This window comes from Pelobates fuscus, chromosome 9 (assembly GCF_036172605.1).
Source record: "Pelobates fuscus isolate aPelFus1 chromosome 9, aPelFus1.pri, whole genome shotgun sequence".
Taxonomy (NCBI): Eukaryota; Metazoa; Chordata; class Amphibia; order Anura; family Pelobatidae; genus Pelobates; species Pelobates fuscus.
Window position 1 is genome coordinate 122,234,344 of NC_086325.1, and position 23,693 is coordinate 122,258,036.

Genomic DNA, 23,693 nt, shown 5'->3' on the forward strand with positions numbered 1-23,693 from the left:
CCCGGACAGTACCTCATGGGGGTTATATATAAAAACTGGCACAATTTTTTAATTTGCAAAAAAAAAATTGTGTTTTCTATTTGCACCAATATGTTTATTTGCCTGTGCTCTTTCCAACAGTTTTGTACTATGGCTCTTTTGTATTGTATTATATAGCGGCACTGTCAATGTATAATAAAAGAGGCACAAGAGTGTCCCTTTTTTTCTAAATCAAGTTTTATGCTACAGTCGTAGTGGTAAATTTTATGAAACATAAAAAATCCCTAAAATCACAAATAGGTAATATGCCTAGTCATATTACTAATTTGTCTTCTTATTTTGTGAATGTAATCAATTGTAATATCCTCAGGAATGTAAAAAAGGAGCAAACAACTGAAAACAGAAAAGAAAATCCAGAAAGAAAGATTATTTTGTCACATAAAAAAAATAAAGAAAAAAATACTGAATATATAAAGGCGGTGTAACCGTTTTTTTCTTTAGGGAAAATGTGCATTTGCAGAAAAATGGCAAAAAAGTGAAAGTGAATGCCACAATTGTTATACTTACCCCTCATAGCTTTGTTTTGTTTTGTTTTTTGTATTTTACATTAACTGTATTAATTATGTGTAACAAATGGTGCTATCTGCATGTCAATAGGATTTGGTAAAGTTAGGTCAAAATAGCTTATTGTGAATACAGGGGAGTTGGAGGATGTTTCTAACTTTACTATTTTGTTCTTAAGTTTTAATTTTCTTCAGTTATATTTTTATTGAATGAATGTGATTAACTACCGGCTGTTTGTTTTTATATATATTTATAGGGGTTTGGGGTGAGTTAAAAAGAATTGTCAAATAAAATCTAGCTTTAAAAAAAAATGGAATTTAAAAATAAAATCAATTCAAAAAAGATTGGGACATATTTGCTAAACAGTGAATTGTGTTGTCTTGGGAATTAATATATAATAATAAAACAAACAAAAAAAAGAAAAAAACATTTCTGAACTGATTTTTTTTTTTTTTTTTTTAAACACCCCAAATCACCTTACTGTTAAGGCTCATTCCCTAAACTCTGAATTCATGTGAGCTGACCAATGAAATGTCATTGCAAAACTATTGCAAAATAGTTAAGTTGTGAAAAAAAACGGCAGAATCATTTTTCCAACTGATCTAATTTGGCCTAATTGTTCCAACTGTTAGTTCACCAAAAACACTGTTTAGTGAATAAGGCCCTTAAGTAGCTGATAGATTTTTTTTTTTTATCAACAAAGAGAGCACAATGGCTTGTTAATGATAGTGTTACTCTGGATTTCTACCCACTCTCTATTTAGGGGGGTATGTACATGTCTCTGGTCTTTTGCGTAGGGGACCCTGATGCTGGCATTATTTAATGAGACCCTCTTCAGTTACAGATTAATTATTTGCAGTCTGTTCTTCAAGTCAAACCTGATTAGTTACAGTTAGTGCAGCAAAGATTTAATGATTTTATTGTTTATCTTCAATTTATTTTGATTAACATCTCTGCTCTTTTCATTGCCAGTGCAATTAAGTGCAATGTAAGAGCCACAGCTTTCATTTCCTGCAAATTAAGATGAAGAACTGACAGATTATGCATTATTGTTAAGCGAATAAATCACAGTTAAGAGGTTTTTGCATTTGTAATAAATAAAACAGACACTATCATTAAAATAGTGCAGTATATTTGAAAAGTAAATAGTATCTGCCACTGTCACTGTATTAGTGCAATTAGATGCTTGAAATAATATAACTTAAATATTTCACACCGGGGTAATTCCACGGTGATCCCTTAACTCTGTATCGTAGGAAGGGCCACACATGAGTTATTATAGCGTATGACAAATAAAGGGTTAAATATGGAGATTTTCTTTAATTATTGAAAATTCTTGGTGATCCTTATTATGTACAACTATATATTAAAAAAATATATAATACATATAATACATGTAAATATAATACATGTAAATACATGTAAATATAAAATAATTATATATGTACATCTATATATCAATGGGTATATTGACAGACAGACAGACAGATAGATAGATAGATAGATAGACAGACAGACAGACAGATAGATAGATAAATAGATAGATAGATAGATAGATAGATAGATAGATGATAGATAGATAGATAGATAGAGTTCTAAATTTATATGTGTGTGTGTGTGTATAGACAGACAGACAGACAGACAGACAGACAGACAGATAGATAGATAGATAGATAGATAGATAGATAGATAGATAGATAGATAGATAGATAGATAGTGTAGGTTTGAAGATATTTACTGCTCCAAATCCAAATAATTGAAATGGCTATATTAATGAATGATGTGGACTTTTTTCTTTGAAATCTAATAACCTAACCCCTATTATTATCAATTTACTTCTAATCCTTTTAATCACCCAGACTTCGCTGGAGGTAGTTATTTTCTAATGTCCAATCCATGCTCTAAATATTATTTATAAACGAAGCTACCCCCTCCCTCTGGCATTTAGCTGCTTCTTTCTAAAATAAAGGGAGGGGGTCGGAAGATATGTAGTTTTCCCCTGCGGGATTGGGATTTTCTCCTATTTTCCAATGCAGGGGACATAGAGCCGTTTCTTTTAAAATATTCCCAAATGTCGCTTTATTTATCCAGCATAAAATAAACGGATCAAAGGGTCTGGAGATTGTTGTTGTTGTGTTTTTGTATAGCTTTTGTGTGCGTGTGTTTTTTTTATTACTATCATTTTTTTATTTCTTATTTTATTTTATTTCACATAAAGTTTAAAGCACAGTAAGTGGAATTATTCATAGTTTAGCATGTTTTTGTCTTGCATTCTAAAAAAGAAGGATTCTAAAACTGCCCTTGTTGGCTATTTATTTACATGTATAGAACGGTGAGATGACATGGATAGCTTTCTACTGGAGTCTAAAGCTGAATAGGATCAGTTTCTACCGGATTCTAACTCTGGGGTTTATTCACTTGACAGTGAATTGTGGCAAATTGCAAAGATAAAAATGCAAACTTTTAGCCATAATAATCAAACTAGGGGAAAGGGCTGTCTTGTAAATGTTATTTCCCCACTCTGCTATTTTGGCCTGAATTCGTTTAAACTAATACAGCGTTTAGTACATTAACTCCTGAATGTCCATATTACATAACTATAAAATGGGATGGGTATGAAAATATCCAGTGCATAGAAATATACTATAATTACATTATAAAGTATAAAATATATATATATATATATATATATATATATATATATATATATATATATTTATTATGTCCCCCGGGCAATGTTTTACATTGAAAAATGAAGAATCATTCACCCCCCACCTCTCAGCGAAGAAAAACAGCGTGGAGGGGGTTAATAATAATAATAATAATAACAAAGTATTTAACCAGGATAGGTACATTCAGATAATAATAATGTTTAAAGATACAAATAGTTATTGACTGTGATATGTGTATTAACCCCCTGTGGACTAAATCTGATTAACCCCTTCCCCTGCTTTGGCACATAGTAAGGTAGGAGTTAAAGTTAAAGTAGGAGTTAAAGTTTTGGATTATCCATATTTGTTTTTAGATACATTTATACGAGACATCTCAGGTGTAGAGATTACTTTTGACATGATTAGCATATTAAACAAAGCCTATGTTTAAGATTCATTAAGTATATAAGTATCTGCCATGCTTACTATATAGATTAAATACGTGCAAGAATCCCTATATTCGATCTCTCCTTTTAAAGCATTTAGAATACAGACTGTGCACCCTGCTGGTGCTTAATGGGTTAAAGGTTAATTAAAACAGAATGAAGTTGCACTGAAGAGAACTGACTAAAATCTGCACTTATAATGACGTGAAATGCAGGGTTTTTTTTTTATTTGCTTTATACGTTTAGTTTTTTTTTTTGGAGATATGTACAATTGTTTTACCAATGTTGTCTATGTAGAATGTAGATTTATTTATCTTTTACTCTATTCTGCACGGGAAGTTTATTTATTGAAACGATGGGGTAAATCTCAATTAATATATCTTTTTACACCTTTCTTCTGTAATGTAAACCTCCTGCTTACCTATACCTAAAAAATACATCAATGCTCATTTAGTGCACCTGGGCTGGCAACCAATTCAAGATGTGCCAACCCATGTATCACAGCTATGTGGAGATATTTGCTTCAGACTGTACCATGTGAAAGAACAGACTCCTATATCCACACACACACACTTCCTCCCTCTCTCTGTCTCTCTCAAATGCTTACTGTACCTATGCATATACATGAACATTCCCCACCCAGTGAACACTATTCCAGATCTTCCAGGTCTGCTCTCCCCACACAGTGTGCACCAACAAGGTAAGAGCTCATGGCTTTCACTGCTGTCATTATCTGATGGGGGTCTCAGTCTCTAAGCAGGGATGCTTGAAACCTACAGGGGGGTGTAGCAAAGACTAACCTCTTGCTGTGTGTATCTCTAACAATTATCTCTGTGTGTGTGTGTGTGTGTGTATGTGTGTGTATATAATTCTGTGTGTGTTTGTGTGTGATATTTCTGTGTGTGTGTGTGTGTGTGTGTACACGTATACATATTTGATTTGAACAGAGATAATTTTTCATCATATTATTTTTGTATTTATTTTAATAAATTCTTCCAGCTCTTGATAAAGGAATGCATGCGTATGTATGATTCTGTACGTGTAAACACAATGTATCTGCTTTCCTAACATATGTACTTGTCACTTGACTCTCCAGCTGAATCAGTCTGGCTTCTAACATCTAGCAGCATTGTCCAGCTCAGCTCGGCTGATATTTAATTTTAGAACCATGGGGTCTGACATGCCCTCTTTCTGCTGTTGGCATTTACACTGGCAAATATAACTTTGCAGGAGTTGTATGGTAGATGATATTGCTGTGTGTGGGTGTGTCTGTGTGTGTGTGCGTGCACATTTTGTATTTTATATATATTTTTCTTTATTTTTTTCTGCCTTTTTATTGTTCTATATATTTAAAATTCTCTAAGGATGGAAGAAGAAAAGGGGATTTAACCCTGGTCCTGCCTCAATGGGATTCCTGGGTGTATAGAGGGACACAGGGCATCTTCAGGAGCCCAAAAGCATTGGATACAAAAGCATTTAGATCGCTTTAGAGTAGTTAATCCCTTGCTCGCTGAGTCCCCTTTTGTTTTCCAACTCCTCTGTGGGTTTTCTTCAGTGTGTCCTACCCGCCTGATTGACTGCCCAGTAGATGCTAATTATCCAAATCTCCCTTCTCTCCATTGACTGACTGGCCGTGAATTACGGGACAACTGTCATGCATTCTGTCATAGTAGATCATATTACAATATCATCTCATGGAAATTCTGCCCCTCAGAAAGAAAGCCTCTGATCCAACAGATGCCACCGAGATTTTCAGCCTTAATTTGGGCAGATTTCAGTGGGAAAACCATTAAAAACACATATAGGAGCAAGCTATTAAAATTCACAAGATTATAGTGGAGTCTATGTCTGTATTTGCATAATAATAATAATAACAATAATATTGCATAAACTGTTTATGTGATTACTTTATAATCCATAATCTGCTGCTATAGCTCCTCAGTGTGTGTGTGTGTGTGTGTGTGTGTGTGTGTGCGCCAGTGTAATACAGCTGTAGTCACTGTAATTAAACACATACCTGTCTAATTAATGATGCTATCACACATCAACAGAAGCACAATTTGGGAAATGTTACTGACACCACAATTAAAACTGGCGAGCACGATTAAATATTGCATTATCATATAGAATAACTGTATATTATTATATGGCTCTGACTCGTTTTCCATTCCAATTTATGTTTGATTGAAAATGCTGATACAAGTACGGGTTTTTGTTGATAATGATTATAAGGGAGTGAATTATATACTATACTGTATATGTAATTATTTGTATATAATGTGTGGAAAATAGTTAAGATTCATTCATTGCTAGAATAACACTGAATACTGAACATATGATGGATTAAATATTTTTATTTATTGTTTATGTTTGTGTGAATTAATTGTAGATGGGGCTTGTTTGACAATGTGTGTAATATATATATAATATTACAGATATGATTTAATTTTAGGAAGTGCAATTACTGTGTCCAGATTGTCACTCTGCCCCTGTCAGCAGTCCTTTGAACATTATATCGGTCGATGTTTATTGACCCACGTTCAGGGTTTATTCCCCAGTGAGCCCCAACACTTAGTTACATGGAACCTGAATGGCATTCTGTGTATGTGATTGTATGGGAGCATGGGCAGGGCAATGCTTAAATGGCAACTCAATAAGTCAGTTTATTATGATAAAACAGGGATCCAATCACTGCACGTAGGCATCAAACTAGGTCTCTCTCTGTAACCCACATTATCTCTCTATGTGTGTGTGTCTCTTAGTATCTCTCTCTGTCAACCGTTATCATTCTCTGTATCTGAATTATATCTCTCTATATCTGATAATATATCTCTCTGTATCTGATAGTATCTCTCTGTATCAAATAGTATCTCTCTCTGTCTCCCATTATCATTCTCTGTATATCTGATAATATATCTCTGTATATCTGATAGTATCTCTCTGTATCTGATAGTATCTCTCTCTGTGTCTGATAATATATCTCTCTGTATCTGATAGTATCTCTCTCTGTGTCTGATAATATATCTCTCTATATCTGATAGTATATCTATCTGTGTCTGATAATATATCTCTCTATATCTGATAGTATCTCTCTATATCTGATAGTATATCTCTCTGTGTCTGATAATATATCTCTCTATATCTGATAGTATCTCTCTATATCTGATAGTATATCTCTCTGTGTCTGATAATATATCTCTCTGTATCTGATAGTATATCTCTCTGTGTCTAATAATATATCTCTCTATATCTGATAGTATCTCTCTCTGTGTCTGATAATATATCTCTCTATATCTGATAGTATCTCTCTCTGTGTCTGATAATATATCTCTCTATATCTGATAGTATCTCTCTCTGTGTCTGATAATATATCTCTCTATATCTGATAATATCTCTCTCTGTGTCTGATAATATATCTCTCTATATCTGATAGTATATCTCTCTGTGTCTGATAATATATCTCTCTATATCTGATAATATCTCTCTCTGTGTCTGATAATATATCTCTCTGTATCTGATAGTATCTCTCTCTGTGTCTGATAATATATCTCTCTATATCTGATAGTATATCTCTCTGTGTCTGATAATATATCTCTCTGTATCTGATAGTATCTCTCTCTGTGTCTGATAATATATCTCTCTGTATCTGATAGTATATATCTCTGTGTCTGATAATATATCTCTCTATATCTGATAGTATCTCTCTCTGTGTCTGATAATATATCTCTCTGTCTCCCGTTATCATTCTCTGTATATCTGATAATATATCTCTGTATCTGCAGTATCTCTCTGTATCTGATAATATATCTCTGTATCTGGAGTAGCTCTTTTTCTCTCTATGTAACTTTGTGTCTCTTGTTCTATTGTATTCCTTTGGTTATCCCCATCTCTCTCTCTCTCTCTCTCTCTCTCTCTCTCTCTCTCTCTCTCTCTCTGTGTCTCTCTCTCTCTCTCTCTCTCTCTCTATCTATCTGTCTATGTCTCTATCTATCTATCCACCAATGTATGCTATAGATGTCAAGCTATCTAATGCTATAACAGGGTGTGGATTCCTTTCCTTGGTTGAGATCTTGCTGTTCAATGCTTCCATGCCAGGTCCATTGAATGGTAATACAAGCAGGATGCTAGTTTCACTGTATTCATTGGGGCTCTGAGTTCTCCAGTTGAAATCAGATTGGAATTGTCCCTGTTGGATGGAGAGGCCTTTTCAGTCATTTTGCTTGACCTGGCAGTTCATTAATCTGGACTATCTGTAGAGCTGTTGACAAAGTTAAAAAAAAAGCGTTTTATTGGGTAAAGCTTGAAAAAAACTTTTGTAGTAATTTTTTTTTTTTTTTTTGATAGTGTTAGTCATACAATTATTTCTATTAGTAAATCGAAGATTTACTAGGGTATACTGATAGGGTATACTAGGGTATACTGATAGATAGATCGATAGACAGAGAGAGAGACAGACAGACAGACAGACAGACATAGATAGACAGACGGATAGATAGATAGATAGATAGACAGACAGACAGACAGACAGACAGACAGACAGACAGACAGACAGACAGACAGACAGATAGATAGATAGATAGATAGATAGATAGATAGATAGATAGATAGATAGATAGATAGAATAGATGACTTACTTTGCCATTGTATTGTATTAAGAGTCACAAATCTCATTAAAGTTGGCGTGATATATAATTGTAGATGCAGATAGATAACATACAGCACGTTTTCACGATTTGGGAGAGCACTGGACCTTTAACTGAAACTGTTTAACACATTAAACAACACTGGAATAAATGGGTGCAGTGTGATGTCACCTCAAATCCTCTCTGTCTCTCACACTCTCACCTCTCATTCTCTGTCTCTCACACCCTTACCTCAAACCTTCTCTGTCTCTCAAACTCTCTGTCTCTCACACTCTCACCTCAAACCCTCACTGTCTCTCAAATTCTCTGTCTCTCACACTCTCACCTCAAACCCTCACTGTCTCTCAAATTCTCTGTCTCTCACACTCTCACCTCTCATACTCTGTCTCTCACACCCTTACCTCAAACCTTCTCTGTCTCTCAAACTCTCTGTCTCTCACACTCTCACCTCTCATACTCTGTCTATCACACCCTTACCTCAAACCTTCTCTGTCTCTCAAACTCTCTGTCTCTCACACTCACACCTCAAACCCTCTCTGTCTCTCACACCCTTACCTCAAACCCTCTCTGTCTCTCACACCCTTACCTCAAACCCTCTCTGTCTCTCACACCCTTACCTCAAACCCTCTCTGTCTCTCACACTCTCACCTCTCATACTCTGTCTATCACACCCTTACCTCAAACCTTCTCTGTCTCTCAAACTCTCTGTCTCTCACACTCACACCTCAAACCCTCTCTGTCTCTCACACCCTTACCTCAAACCCTCTCTGTCTCTCACACCCTTACCTCAAACCCTCTCTGTCTCTCACACCCTTACCTCAAACCCTCTCTGTCTCTCAAACTCTAACCTTAAACCCTCTTTCTCCTTCTCTCTCCCTCTCTCTCTTACTGTCTCAGTCTCTCCCTTCCTTGTGTGTATGGCTATATAGATGGATAGTCATGTGAGTTGGAATATGTTATAGGCTTACACTGACGTGGGAATACATAATGGTTTAATTAAATAATTAAGCGACTTGCTAATTGCTGCTTGGGTTGCAGAGATGGTGTTGGTACGCTGTAGAAGGTACGATATTCTTGAAACCATTGTGTGCGCGTGTAAATGTATATATGTGTGTGTGTGTGTATATACGTGTGTATTCACACGTATACACACACTGCTTTTAATGTATGTGTATAGTATACATGTGTGGTTATATGAGTATGTGTATCTGTGCACATATTCATATATATATTAGATTGTAAGCTCCTTTGAGCAGGGCTTTCTTCCCCTCTCTTCTCTGTTATTTACTTGTCAAATATACCCTTTTTATAATGGTAAATGCGAAATATTTACAATGCTAATAATATTAATAATAATAATAATATATGTGTGTGCTTGTTTATAATAAGTGTGTATGTGTTGGTATATATATATATATATGTAATGTTGATTCAATACTGATATCTATATACGTTATATCTTCCCATTATGATTGGCCTTTATTACAGTTCGGTTTTCCTTCCTGCTAGTGTGTCTATCTCTTGCAGTGGATGGAAAAGTTGGTCATTTTATGAGATGAGCTGATAGATCACTATGCAATGTGCAGGCCAGACTCCAGCTTTAGAGAAAGCACTGCATGTTTTTTTTACTGCCATGACATACAGATAGCGCATAAAAACGCCTGTTTATATTGTTTCAGGAAGAAAAAAGAATAAATAAAACCCAATCCACATCACATCACAGCTAGTTAAGGTGTAATGTGTGTGCATTAAGCAGCCATTTCCATTGTCATGTGTGATTTGCTGCTAGACACACACACAATGTTATCCTAGAACGCTCCCATTGCCAGGACCCAGAACAGAGTGAGCCAGATTCTCTGGAGGTGTGTGATGTGTTAAATTGTGCTGCTTGTTTTTTTTTGTAGGACACAGACAAAATAATGCAGGGGTGGGGGTTGGAGGTGGGGAGGGGGGGTACTATGCCACCGGTAGGAATGAAATGTGTTAAGTGGGGCTTTGGCAATTAAACCCCAAATGATCCTGTATGTTTGCTATTTTTTCCTGCCCTTACTTTGCCTGAAGAGTAATTGGATACTGTTGTAAAAAGAATGCGGATGTTTTAAGATGTCAGCAACACTTCTCCCCTAACCCAAAAAAATCAACTGTAGACAGATTTCTAGCAGACGGATACCCCTCCCCCTATATCCAGCTATAAAACCCCAAACCGCTACCAAGGACTCTAGGAGACTTCAGTCCTGTGTGATATGCAACATATTGTATAAGAGAACTATAAGTCAATGCTCTCATTGGAAGATACACATCCTACGTGCCATTCAGTTGCCATGGAGGTGTGGCACAAATATATACAGTGGTCCAACCACTAAACAGCAACTTGCGTGGACTGAAAAATAGGAGTACCAATATTTTAATCGAACAGACCTTTTTAAAAAAATCAATTAAGGAATATATTTTTTTTTTGTCCAACTTTTCCTAAATGTTAAAAAGTCGATTGTCAAGTCATTACAAACACAGTTTTGTAACATAAACCATGTATACACCCCATATTGGCACACGTGGGGTATAACATCTATATCACACTTTCTAGAGGTTCTAAAAAAAAGTGTTTTAATTCTATTCAAAACGAGGTCTGGTAAACTAAGGATCAATTTGGAAAACTTGGGCTGAAATAGCCCATTTAGAACAAAAAAAAATAAAATGAAATAAATTGGGCTGCAGTTGTTGTTTTTTTTTTTTAATTAAGTAATCAATTAATTGTTTTTGAAACTTGTCAGATTAACATAACTCACTGCTGTCTAGTGAATGGATACACTCATTACTTGGGGGGGGGGGTGGGGGGGAGGGATATCCTTGATTTAGAAATACAGTAAAATACAGTATTTTGAAGTGCTATAACTTATATAAATGAATATGAATGTGGAATCAATGTGATCAATGAGGACATAGAGACAGAATAGTTTAGCTTGCAATAAATAAGAAACTTGCTGAATATTTCATTTCTGGTGGGATTGACAGGCACGTATATATAAAAAAAAAATCTGTCTCACATCTTCAGGGTTATTTACTTAACTGAGAATCCAAGTGAATTCAAACTGAATTTCAAAATTAAGGCCAGATTAGCCGATCTGATAGCATAGGGTTATTAGAGAATTTCTCCTGTTCATCTATTTTTATCTTAAAGTTAAATTTCTCTTTGAATTCACTAGCATTTCTAACTAAACTAAATAACCCTGCTTTAATTTAAAAATCATTACAATGTATATTTCGCAGATAGTCTGAGATCTGGAGTCAGTGTCACATCTTATGTACATTTCATTGTATATTTATTTTTCCTAATAGTATATGCAGCCATTCCTTTTATGTTGAACCTATTCTAAGGAACCAAAGCATTACACGACTTAATAGTTAAAAGTCGCACACTCTTAAAGGCGTGCTTCTAAGCATGCGTGCAGTAATTACAATAGGAGGTTTGCGTAGATTTAGTTGAGTAAAAACACAAATTATTAAAATACCCGGGTGAATATCACTGCACTTTTTACCCAAGAGACCCCCCATTCAGTCATCTCCCTCCCCCCTTTGTTGCTCTCCCTGCGGTATATATTCCATATCCTGGATTAGAAAGTGCTATTTTCTCAGAGTTTCCTGGAGCTGTGTTGAAGAAAAATAGAGAAAGGATTGTGTATTGATCAAATTAAAAATAATAATAATAATAATTAGGACAGACTTTGAGAAATGAATTTATGCATGTTTTAGATTCAATTATATTCTTCGAGTGTGGTATAGCTCTGTTACCACAATCTTATCACACCTTGTTGGCACTCTACACACTGCTACTTTCTTCAGTTTATAATGATTCGTAGGCTCCACCTCTTTCTCATTTTATCCATCTTGTTCACGCACTCTCCATCCCCCCCTTCCCATATAGGTTCCACCTTTCTATCTGTATATTCTATTTACATTCTACCTGCACATTCTACTCACATTCTACCTGCACATTCTATTAACATTCTACCGGTACATTCTACTCACATTCTACCTGCACATTCTACTCACATTCTACCTGTATATTCTATTTACATTCTACCTGTATATTCTATTTACATTGTACCTGCACATTCTATTAACATTCTACCTGCACATTCTACTTACATTCTACCTGTATATTCTATTTACATTCTACCTACACATTCTACTTACATTCTACCTGTATATTCTATTTACATTCTACCTGCACATTCTATTAACATTCTACCTGCACATTCTATCTGTACATTCTACTCTTATTCTACCTGTACATTCTATTTAAATTCTACCCGTACATTCTATTTAAATTCTACCTGCACATTCTATTTACATTCTATCTGCACATTCTATTTACATTCTACTAGTACATTCTAGTCACATTCTACCTGAACATTCTCTTTACACTCTACCTGTACATTCTACCCTTACATTCTATGTACATTCTATTTACATTCTACCCGTACATTCTATTTACATTCTACTCGTACATTCTACTCACATTCTACCTGCACATTCTATTTACATTGCACCTGTACATTCTTCCCGTACATTCTATTTAAATTCTACCTGCACATTCTATTTACATTCTACCTGTACATTCTATTTACTTCTACCTGTACATTCTACCCAAGTCTGTTTCTCCTTTTGTACCTGCATCTACTTGCACATTCTATTTACATCTTCCTTCCACATTCTATGTACATTATACCTGCATTCCATTCGCCTTCTACCCACCTCTCTTTGACCTTTAGACTCCGCTTCTATCTTCAAATTTTAACTGCACATTCAACCCACTTTTAACCGGAACAAACTAACTCGTTCTCTTCTGCTTATTCTAACTGCACACTCTAATAAACTTCTCCCTTTTCACTATGACAAATGCTTGTCAGTTAAACCCACTCCAAAATCCTTGCCCATCATATTGAATTAAGACCCCTGCGCTCTTTGCTTACCTACCAATCTACAATCAGTGCCATTTGCACTCAAATTCAGCCATATTTACCTGATCATACCCACCACCAATTCCTACCCACATGGCATGTAAAGGATATCTAATACATCCCACCTGTAAAATACTCACACATATGTAGATCTGAATTTCCAACCACCTACTACATGTAACAGTGTCATTCATTTAATGAATGAGTGTGCCCATCTCTCCGTTAAAATGGCATGTGTTCTAAGCATATATATTGATGTATTGCTTTTTTGGTGAATCAGACAATTAACCCCTTAAGGACACATGAAATGTGTGACATGTCATGATTCCATTTTATTCCGGAGGTTTGGTCCTTAAGGGTTTAAACAAAATTATCTATCTATCTATCTATCTATCTATCTATCTATCTATCTATCAGTCTGTCTGTCTGTCTGTCTGTCTGTCTATACATGTGATTTCTAACCGAGATTCTTATAACATTGGGCTATGTTCAAATCAGTATTTCAGTTCTACTTTACATGATGCACTTTTTAAGAAAGCTATCTAATTAAAATGGACAGTGTGAACGATCACCTTTAATAAGAGAATAGATTTGTACCCCCATATACACATACACACACACACACACACCCTCTCTCTCTCTCTCTCTCTCTCTCTCTCTCTGAAGTCTAGTGATAGAATTACTGAGTTGATGCATCTCTCATTGCCCACTAAATAAAAGGCCTGACTTGTTCTAGGTGTAATATGAATGAGTGGATACTTCCCCTGCTAAATCTAAGACGTGCACAGGTATTCTCCAGGGATCTGGGGAGCTGTAGATCTGCTCTTGCTGTCAAAAAGCAAAGTGTCTCATGTATTATCAGCACATCAATGCCTAGAATGTGAAGAACAGACACACACACACAGCATAAACAATTCAGTTAACATGAAAACAAAAGCCTTAGCTCTACATCTCATCACCGGTTGTGTTTCCTCTCTCATATAGATCATCGTCTTCCTTGCATCCTAATGGATATAAAACTGATGGGCTGCTTGCTATGCCCATCTGCACAGTGAATGGATTAAACCCCTATTTTCATGTGAGTAAAATGATTAATTACTCGTGTCACTCACTGATCTATGAAGACATAACACCAGAGCAGATAATGTGCTGGGTGCCTGAAGCTACAACTATGTTTTAATTCCAAATTTATTGTATGCTCTGCTATATATTAAGTCTTAATGACCGTATGAGACTTGGGAAACATATGACAAATCAATCACACCACCATCCTACCCCCCCAGAATCCCATTTTTTTCCCATAGTTTCTCTGTTGATTTAACTCTTTCCATACCAGGGTCTTCCATCATACCGTCCTAGATACAGAGGGGAACCCCCCAGGATGTCCCATTAAATATTATACATTCAAGATCTTTGCTGTCACATGGCTGTTGCACCAGAGTCTCCGTAATTTGTAAGCACAGTTCATGTCTGTGCCTGCTCCAGGCTCCTATTGTTGGGGTTTAGTCACAGTAGCTCGGCTGGGAGCTGGTGTATTATTGTGTGCTTGCTCTGGGCTCCTGGTATCTGGCAGATGGCATACTACGGCTTACTACACAGAGGCGTTGGGTGGGGAATCTCAGCATCTATAATTTGTTCACCTGTCATCGACTTGCAAGAAAAGACATTGTGGGACCCTATCATTAGAATTTCCCATCTCTCCTTTTACTGAATTCTTATTGTATGGTAAATACTGGGCCTGCAGTACCTGAGATAGATAGATAGATAGATAGATAGATAGATAGATAGATAGATAGATAGATAGATAGATAGATAGATAGATAGATAGATAGATAGATAGATGGACAGATAGATACGGAGATAGATAGATAGATAGATAGATAGATAGATAGATGGACAGATAGATAGATAGATAGATAGACAGACAGACAGACAGACAGACAGACAGACAGATAGATAGATAGATTTATATATAGACAGATAGATAGATAGAGAGAGACAGACAGATAGATAGACAGACAGTTAGACAGACAGGCAGACAGAAAGATAGTTAGACAGACAGACAGACAGACTGACAGACAGGTAGATAGAGAGAAAGAGAGAGAGAGAGAGAGAGAGAGAGAGAGAGAGAGAGAGAGAGAAAGAGAGATCGAACGATAGACAGACAGGCAGGCAGATTGATAGACAGATAGACACTTAGTTACGTTAAGGACATTTAATTCTTATACCTCAGGATTGTGTTTGTGCAAACACTGGGGTGTATTCACTAAACAGCGAGTTTCGGTGAATTTGAGAACCGACTTGCAATTTAGGATCCACTATTGAAACTAAATATATACAAATAACCTCCGATTCGATTTCTAATTTCCAGCTTTAATTGGAAAATATTGCCTAAATTCTGCAAATATATTTATAACTCGCCCCGAGTCACCATGTGATGAGGAACCCCATGGCTGAGAATTATTCTCTCTACTCACTGAGTTCTGCTTAATCAAAACCGAGTTTCGTTTTCTAACATTTTTAAATTTAGTTTTATTTATTTATTTGTTCTAAAATAGTGCAGAATCCATTAAAAAAAAAAAAAAATCGCCAATAGTTAAGCTTTATTTTTTATTAATTTCTGTTTAAACTCTGCTACCGGCATTTTTTTCTGACAACTTAACAAAAATGGACTGTTCCTTGGAAACTCCGCTGATAACATCGCTCTTGATGCAATGTGTCCAGCTATCTGTCTGTCTCAGGCTGAGTTGTGTTAGACTAACACTGTATTTTTTTACACAAGGCATTACAAAGGCCATGTGAAGGGCCTTACAATAACTAACAATACACATCAACTGATCTTTACTGCTGGCCTTGCATCGCGTCAGGAGATGGTGAATGGGTTAAAACAGTTATTTCCTTTATATCAAATCATAAAACCCAGAGAACAAACAGTCTTTGCGTTTCTTACAAGTATTCAGGAGAACTATATGCTGCTTTGGTCAGCCCAGAGCCCACAGGCGCCAGATTAGCCTGGCTACTTATAGATACTGAAAGGTCCCAGTGTTTATAAGGAAATCCTGCAGAGCAGTAAGCTAGCTGAGCCTCACATAGTGCTGGAACAGAATATATATATATGGGAATATAACATTCTATATATCTCTGTATCTGATAATATAATATCTCTCTGTATCTGATATCTTTCTGTATCTGATAATCTCTCTCTCTGTATCTGATAATATATATCTCTGTATCTGATAATATAATATCTCTCTGTATCTGATATCTTTCTGTATCTGATAATCTCTCTCTCTGTATCTGATAATATATATATCTGTATCTGATGATAATATAATATCTCTCTGTATCTGATATCTTTCTGTATCTGATAATATCTATCTCTGTATCTGATAATATATCTCTGTATCTGATAATATCTCTATCTGTATCAGATACTATATCTCTGTATCTGATAATATATATCTGTATCTGCAGTATCTCTCTCTGTATCTGATAATATATCTCTGTATCTGGAGTAGCTCTCTTTCTCTCTATGTAACTTTGTGTCTCTTGCTCTTTTGTATTCCTTTGGTTATACCTCTCTCTCTCTCTCTCTCTCTCTCTCTCTCTCTCTCTCTCTCTCTCTATCTATCTATCTATCTCATCTAGTATACACACACACACACACACACACACACACACGTGTATATATATATCATAGTTGTGTTCTGCAGATATACAACATATAAAATATAAAACAAATGAAACTCACTATAGCAGAACTGAATTCCGTTATGCAGTGTGTGAAATCAGATAAGCAATGTCTTGGGATGGCTATGAAAACCTCCTATAGTTTTTAACAAATCAAAAGACAAAAAAAAAAAAAAAATATTAATGGCATAAAATGAAATGTGTCATTTTGCTGTTTTTCCTGTGTAAATTTGTGTTTACATGTAACACACATCAATTGAATGAAGTATAATGCAAATAAGATATTATTTATTAGAGTTAACCATTCCTCCCTCTAACTGCTTCCTACTTCGCTGATTAGCAAACTGGCAAAAAGCAAAATAACCGATTTATACAGACACATATTCTCTCTTTTCCAATCAGCCACTGGGTTAATCATTGAGACTCATTAACCCTTAGGACTCCGAAGCCTCTCCTGCAACATATCGCAGAGCGTTTTCTCGCGATCCACACTAGTGCTGAAAGGGTTAAAATCCGCTAGGTTCTTTTTCTTGGTTCCCTCCCCTTTGAGAGTGTTATGTTCCAATATATGCCCTCTTGTTACTATGTATTGATAGCGAGGCTGATCAGGGAACATTTCCATTGGAGCTCTGATTACAAATAACATTCTAATCTGTTAAGAGTGGAAAGGATATAAAAAAAAATATTATATTTATGTAATTCTTGCACAAATAATGATCTAAAAAAAAATATTGGTTTAAAAATAAATAGGGAGAGAGAAAACAAAAGAGTTTTAGCTACCAAGGAATAAATGTAACTAATGAATGCAATATAAGAGAATAAAAAGCTAACATTGTGATATGTTTGTTATTGTGTGTTGCTATCTAAACAATATGAATCAATGTGCTGTCATATGACTACAGAGTGTATAAAAGCAGTTTAAAGCGTGTTGTGTGATCTTCTAATAATAACAGGATGCTATGGAGTCAATCTAGTGTTAATTCTGACTTGCAATTCTAGCTGAACATGGAATGGATGATTTATGAATGTAAACCTGAGGAAGGAGGCAAATCCCAGATGATGCCCTGCCCATATCCAAAGTGACATGATGGGACAGGGTGGCATTTTGAAAGGGAGAGCTGAGGGACCATCCACTCCCAGCCAAGTGCTGTCTCTCCCACCCAACACACACAGAGCTATAATAAGCAGCCCCTGGCAGGCAGCAGCCAATAAGGAGAGAGCATGGGGCTGACGTCAGAGGCCCTGTAGAAAAGGTGCAGATCTCACTGCACAGAGGACTGCAAAGCAGAAATAAAGGAGAGAGCTTCTCACTTTAAGGGATTACACCAAGTCCATGCAGAGGACCCTCCTCCCCCATTACTCACACACAGCCCTGCCTGCAGGAGCAAAAACTTAACACAACAACGGTCCAAGGAAGATCTGAAGCACCTACAGAAAAAAAAATACCCAACCTCCTGTCTTTGGTTTCACTCTGTGTAATATCCAGCCCAATAAAGTAGAATCATCTTTCCTGACAATTGTGATTCAGCTGCCATGGACACAGAATACTAACTTTTTCCTCCTCTGGAGAGGTTGCACATGACTGCCTGGCTGGCCCTGTTGTACCTTCTGCATCCCAAGCATGGAGCAGGCCTGAGTGTTTCTACAGGTCTTTTAAACCTCTGTTTACAGACTGCACAGTTTCCACAATCTGCCAAAATTCATGGACACACCTATCATGAAGAAAGGCAGCTCTTAAGGACACCTTTATTTCAGGATCTTCTGCTGCTGCTGCCGCCTTGCTGACCCACCTGAAGATCCCGAGATATGTCCTTCAGGTCATACTTTTAGACCTGCTTGAGATATATATATATATACACATATATATATATTTATTTTTTTGAGACATCATATGATAGCAGATGACAGCACGGGGACCTCCTGAATTGTTCTGACTTTTTGTTATTTGTGGTTGTAGTTTGATCGTCTGGGCAAGGACAGTCCCCAGGACATACGGTCTCCTGTGCTGACTTGACATTCAATGCATGGCTTAGGACTTCAGTTTGTGGAAGTAGGAGCCAGGTACCAAAGCATCTGCAAAAAATCAATCTCCCACTCGTGTTCTTTCCTCGCTTCAGAAATGCTTTTCCACAGCCTGTCAGGGGGTGAGATGCATGGGGTCATCGATGAGATGGACAGAAGATCCAAGACTGAAACTCCTGCCATCAGCTCTGCTATTGACAGAGGGGAGACTGAAACGGTAGGAAAGCATTTTAGAGGTGCTGGGACCAATTTTGGGGGGAGCAGGGATACATTAAGAAGGGATCTCACAAAAGTGAAAGTTAATATTTTAAAACCTAGATAAAGAACAAACAAAAAAAAACTCTATTCTGTCTAACTCATTTTAACATTCCTGACATATGTATTTCTATATTAATGATTTATGTTTTTAAAATTAATTTCTTACACCTTCATCTGTGCAATATGCAATATTTTAAATATACAATTTTGGTTTAGGTGTGGCTTATAAAAGAAGAACATATGCGCTGTTTAAATATCAGCAAAGTGTGATAATACAATATATCAAATTCAATATATTAAAATACTCTTCTCCACAATAATGATTAGCTAGCAATAAAACACCCACATATACACACACTGTTATGATGGCAATTGGCCTTTATTCACACATATATATATATATATTTACTATATCTGTTATTGGATTCATTCATTTTTCGAAATAGGGTGACCTGTTATAATAAGATAAGTGCAATAATATTGGACTGCTTGTATACTGTAAGCACTGGAATGCGGAAATTGGTATGATTTTTATAGGAAAATTATTCAATTTTATAGAAAATATTTGTTCTCTCTATTTCGCAAATTCATAACTAGGGAATTTGGATGAGTGTAAATAAAATCAAGAAAATAATGGTATATCTTTTTAAATATGTATCCCTATGCATTTATATATAACTAGGTTGGATAAACTAACACACACTCACACACACATATATATAAACTTAATTTAAATAAATAAAAAAAAAAATATATATATATATATTTACATTTATTTATTTATTTTACATTTATTTTTCTTAATGGGTTTAAGTCCCGGAGATTATTTTTCTCACTTTTAGCATTAAAAATCATAGTCATAGAATTACGATTCTTCTGAAATTAGTGTAAGAATTGCATTAAACATTTTAAGCACATTTCCTAATGAATAATTAGATACGAGAGAGAACTTGTAACACGTTCAAGTTTTACCTCAATGCACTGTCCGTCCAATAACAATATATGTCTTTTTTTTTTACTGTATTTAGCACTTAAATACATATTTCTTTTTTGTTCTCATTTCATTTGCCTGTCTCCATTAATAATATATCCACACACCAAGACTCCAGAACAGCTGCACGATGAAGCTCTCTCCTTATATATACACACATTTCTACATGTTAAATATAATGTACAGTGAAATATAAATGATATTTAGAAATATAATGAACTAACCATTTCTGATCTTAAATCTATAGACCGAATTGATTATTTTTCATCGTCCAACATTTCCAACATTTAAAATATAAAATTAAATATTACCACCCTTTAAAAAACCTATTTTCAACATATTAATACAAATTAAACATTGGTGGTACCCATGCAGGTACACAATCCCACATTAAGTGTGTATTTGTTTGTAGACAGACAGATAAAAGATATATGGATAGATAGCTAGATAGATAGATTGATAGACAATATATATATGGATAGATATATAGATATATAGATAGATAGATAGATAGACAAAATATATATGGATAGATAAATGGATATATATAGATAGATAGATAGATAGATAGACAATATATATATGGATAGATAGATAGATAAATAGATAGAAATAGGGTAATATATAGCAATATAGTGTATGTAAATATAAAAATATACACATACCACCTACATCAATAATAGGCCTTTACTGCTTATTAAATTCACTTTTTCTAAGTGATGAAAACTGCACAAATGAGTAGGTTTTGCCACTGTAACAGAACGCAAAAATGTAAATAAACCGTGAATTTTATTTATTGGCTTTATTGCAATATTATGACACCTAAAATCCCCATCTTAAATATTCCACTTGCAAATGATTACTTTTTATCCTGAAAACTGTAATAACTGTTCAGTTATAATGTGTGAAATTTATACCAGAGACTATTTCCTTTGATACAATAAATACATTTCCAGATTGTGGTTTATAGGAAGCAACTTTATTTCACCACAATTTCTTTATTTTAATAAAAAAATATTATTGCAATCCACTGAATAAATATATTTAAACCCAATTCTAGATAGACTGAACAACTGTATTAATGCTTGTAATTGTGTTTACCGCATTACTGAAACACTGGGCTATAATGATCATTATAGATAAATATAAATATATATATATGTATGATAAATTGTATCTATATGTCACCAACATATTCACTAGTGGTGTACATTGGAGTCTGTAAACTGCTTTATTTTATTTTAAGACCAAAACAAAGGTGTCAGAGTCTATGTGCTATTGGGTGTGATATGTAGATACAATATAACATATTATATTCCAATATTGTGTTATATTGTAATATGCATACAAACATGTGGAAACATTGTAACTTGCTTTATGTTCCATATTAATGTTATATACAGTGTAACCTGATTTGTGTTTCATGGTAATGCTATATACAATAACTTGCTTTGTGCTATATATTAATGTTGTGCATAATATCTTAATACACAATAACCTGCTTTGTGTTCTATCTTAATACTGTGTAGAGTGGTTCAATACAATGTAACTTACTTTGTGTTCTATATTAATAAGGTGTATAATATATTATTACAGAATAACTTACTTTGTGTTCTATATTAATACTGTGTATACTATATTATTACAGAATAACTTACTTTGTGTTCTATATTAATATTGTGTATACTATATTATTACAGAATAACTTACTTTGTGTTCTATATTAATATTGTGTATAATATCTTAATACACAATAACCTGCTTTGTGTTCTATCTTAATACTGTGTAGAATGGTTCAATACAATATAACTTACTTTGTGTTCTATATTAATATTGTGTATAATATATTATTACAGAATAGCCTGCTTTGTGTTCTATGTTAATACTGTGTATAATATCTTAATACACAATAACCTGCTTTGTGTTCTATGTTAATACTGTGTAGAATGGTTCAATACAATATCATCAGCTTTGGTTACTGTCTTAATACTGTGCAGAATAGTTAAATTAAATATAACTTGCTTTGGGTTTTGTATTCATGTTGTGTATAATATGTGGATAGAATGTAACATGCTCTGTTGTGTACATTAATGCTGTGTATAATATGTGGATAGAATGTAACATACTCTGTTGTGTACATTAATGCTGTGTATAATATGTGGATAGAATGTAACATGATTTGTTGTGTACATTAATGCTGTGTATAATATGTGGATAGAATGTAACATGATTTGTGTCTCTGTTTGTGCCCAGACCATGCCCTCTATCAGCAATGACCGGGCTGCCCTGTGTGCCGGCTGTGGAGGGAAGATTTCAGACCGGTACTACCTCCTGGCAGTGGACAAGCAATGGCACATGCGCTGCCTTAAGTGCTGTGAATGTAAATTAAACCTGGAATCTGAACTTACCTGCTTCAGCAAAGATGGCAGCATCTACTGCAAAGAGGACTATTACAGGTAGCCCCCCCCCCTCAGTTCCGCTCCCTTAACCCCTTCATTGCCACACTCTGTAGATAAACATGGTGGTGGTAAACCGTTTTATTTCAAAATTTAGCATAATGCACAAGTATGTATGTGGGCACACACACACACACACACACATATTTGTTTTTCTTTATCGATTTTAAATAAAAAGTGATATCTGTGCAATGACTGAAAGCTGATGATGCCCATTAGCCTCGCCTATTGCCCTCTTTAAAATACTTTTAACCCTCAATAAATCATCGCTCTTCATTTCTTAATAAATCATAGTCTTTCTTTATAGCCTGTCCAGCATTGCATAATTACCGATATATCTTCAGTTTTATATGTATGTGTGTGTGTTTTTATATGTGTGTGTTTAGATATATGTGTGTGTATGTGTGTTTATATATGTGTGTGTGTGTTTAAGTATACATATATGTGTGTGTGTGTGTGTTTATATATGTGTGTGTATGTGTGTTTATATATATGTTTTTGTGTGTTTATATATTTGTGTATCTGTGCTTATATATGTGTGTTTATATATGTGTGTGTGTTTATGTGTACATACACATATATATATGTGTGTGTGTGTTTATATTTGTGTGTGTGTGTTTATATATGTGTGTGTGTTTATGTATATGTGTATGTATGTGTATACACATATATACCTTTAATGCAGTATAATTTTGCTGAAAATTTAATTTGTGTTCTATAGTGTGCGATGCTCAGTGGGAAATACACAAATGTACTTTACTCGGCAGTACGATTGGCATAGCCTGTAGCAGATTCCTAGATCCCAGCTGAGTGTGATGGGAGTGGCAGTCCGCGGCTGTTGCAGCGTTAACCGCTACCAAATGCAGCAGTTTTTCTTTACAACATCCCTTTAGGCAGCGGGATGGGTAAATGAGCGCTGTATCTCCCATTATTTTTACTCTATAACATTTCCACATTATCGTTCAGCGACCTTCAACTGTTACACATTAAACCGGCTGCACAGCATTATCAGACCAGGAAGAGAACTGACAT

General features: G+C 35.1%; 1 protein-coding gene and 1 long non-coding RNA gene across 3 annotated transcripts in view; one reads left to right on the top strand and one right to left on the bottom strand.

Moving 5' to 3' along the window:
- Positions 1-4,228: 4,228 nt before the first annotated feature.
- The window catches only part of LHX2 (LIM homeobox 2), a 49,261-nt gene continuing 29,796 nt past the window's right edge, over positions 4,229-23,693 (top strand). The window contains exons 1-2 of one of the 2 annotated variants that reach the window (XM_063432349.1): positions 4,229-4,340; positions 22,459-22,661. In XM_063432349.1, the coding sequence (XP_063288419.1) occupies positions 22,462-22,661 (200 nt within the window). In that variant the 5' untranslated portion in view covers positions 4,229-4,340; positions 22,459-22,461. Of the gene's footprint in view, positions 4,341-18,232; positions 19,174-22,458; positions 22,662-23,693 lie in introns of those variants that run through there. The other variant, XM_063432348.1, reaches the window with a different exon arrangement.
- LOC134572322 (uncharacterized) lies at positions 7,614-18,051 on the bottom strand. Its single transcript, XR_010085273.1, has 3 exons — positions 17,968-18,051; positions 16,996-17,070; positions 7,614-7,898 (listed from the first exon to the last, which is right to left on the bottom strand). It is a non-coding gene; the product is annotated as an uncharacterized LOC134572322 (long non-coding RNA).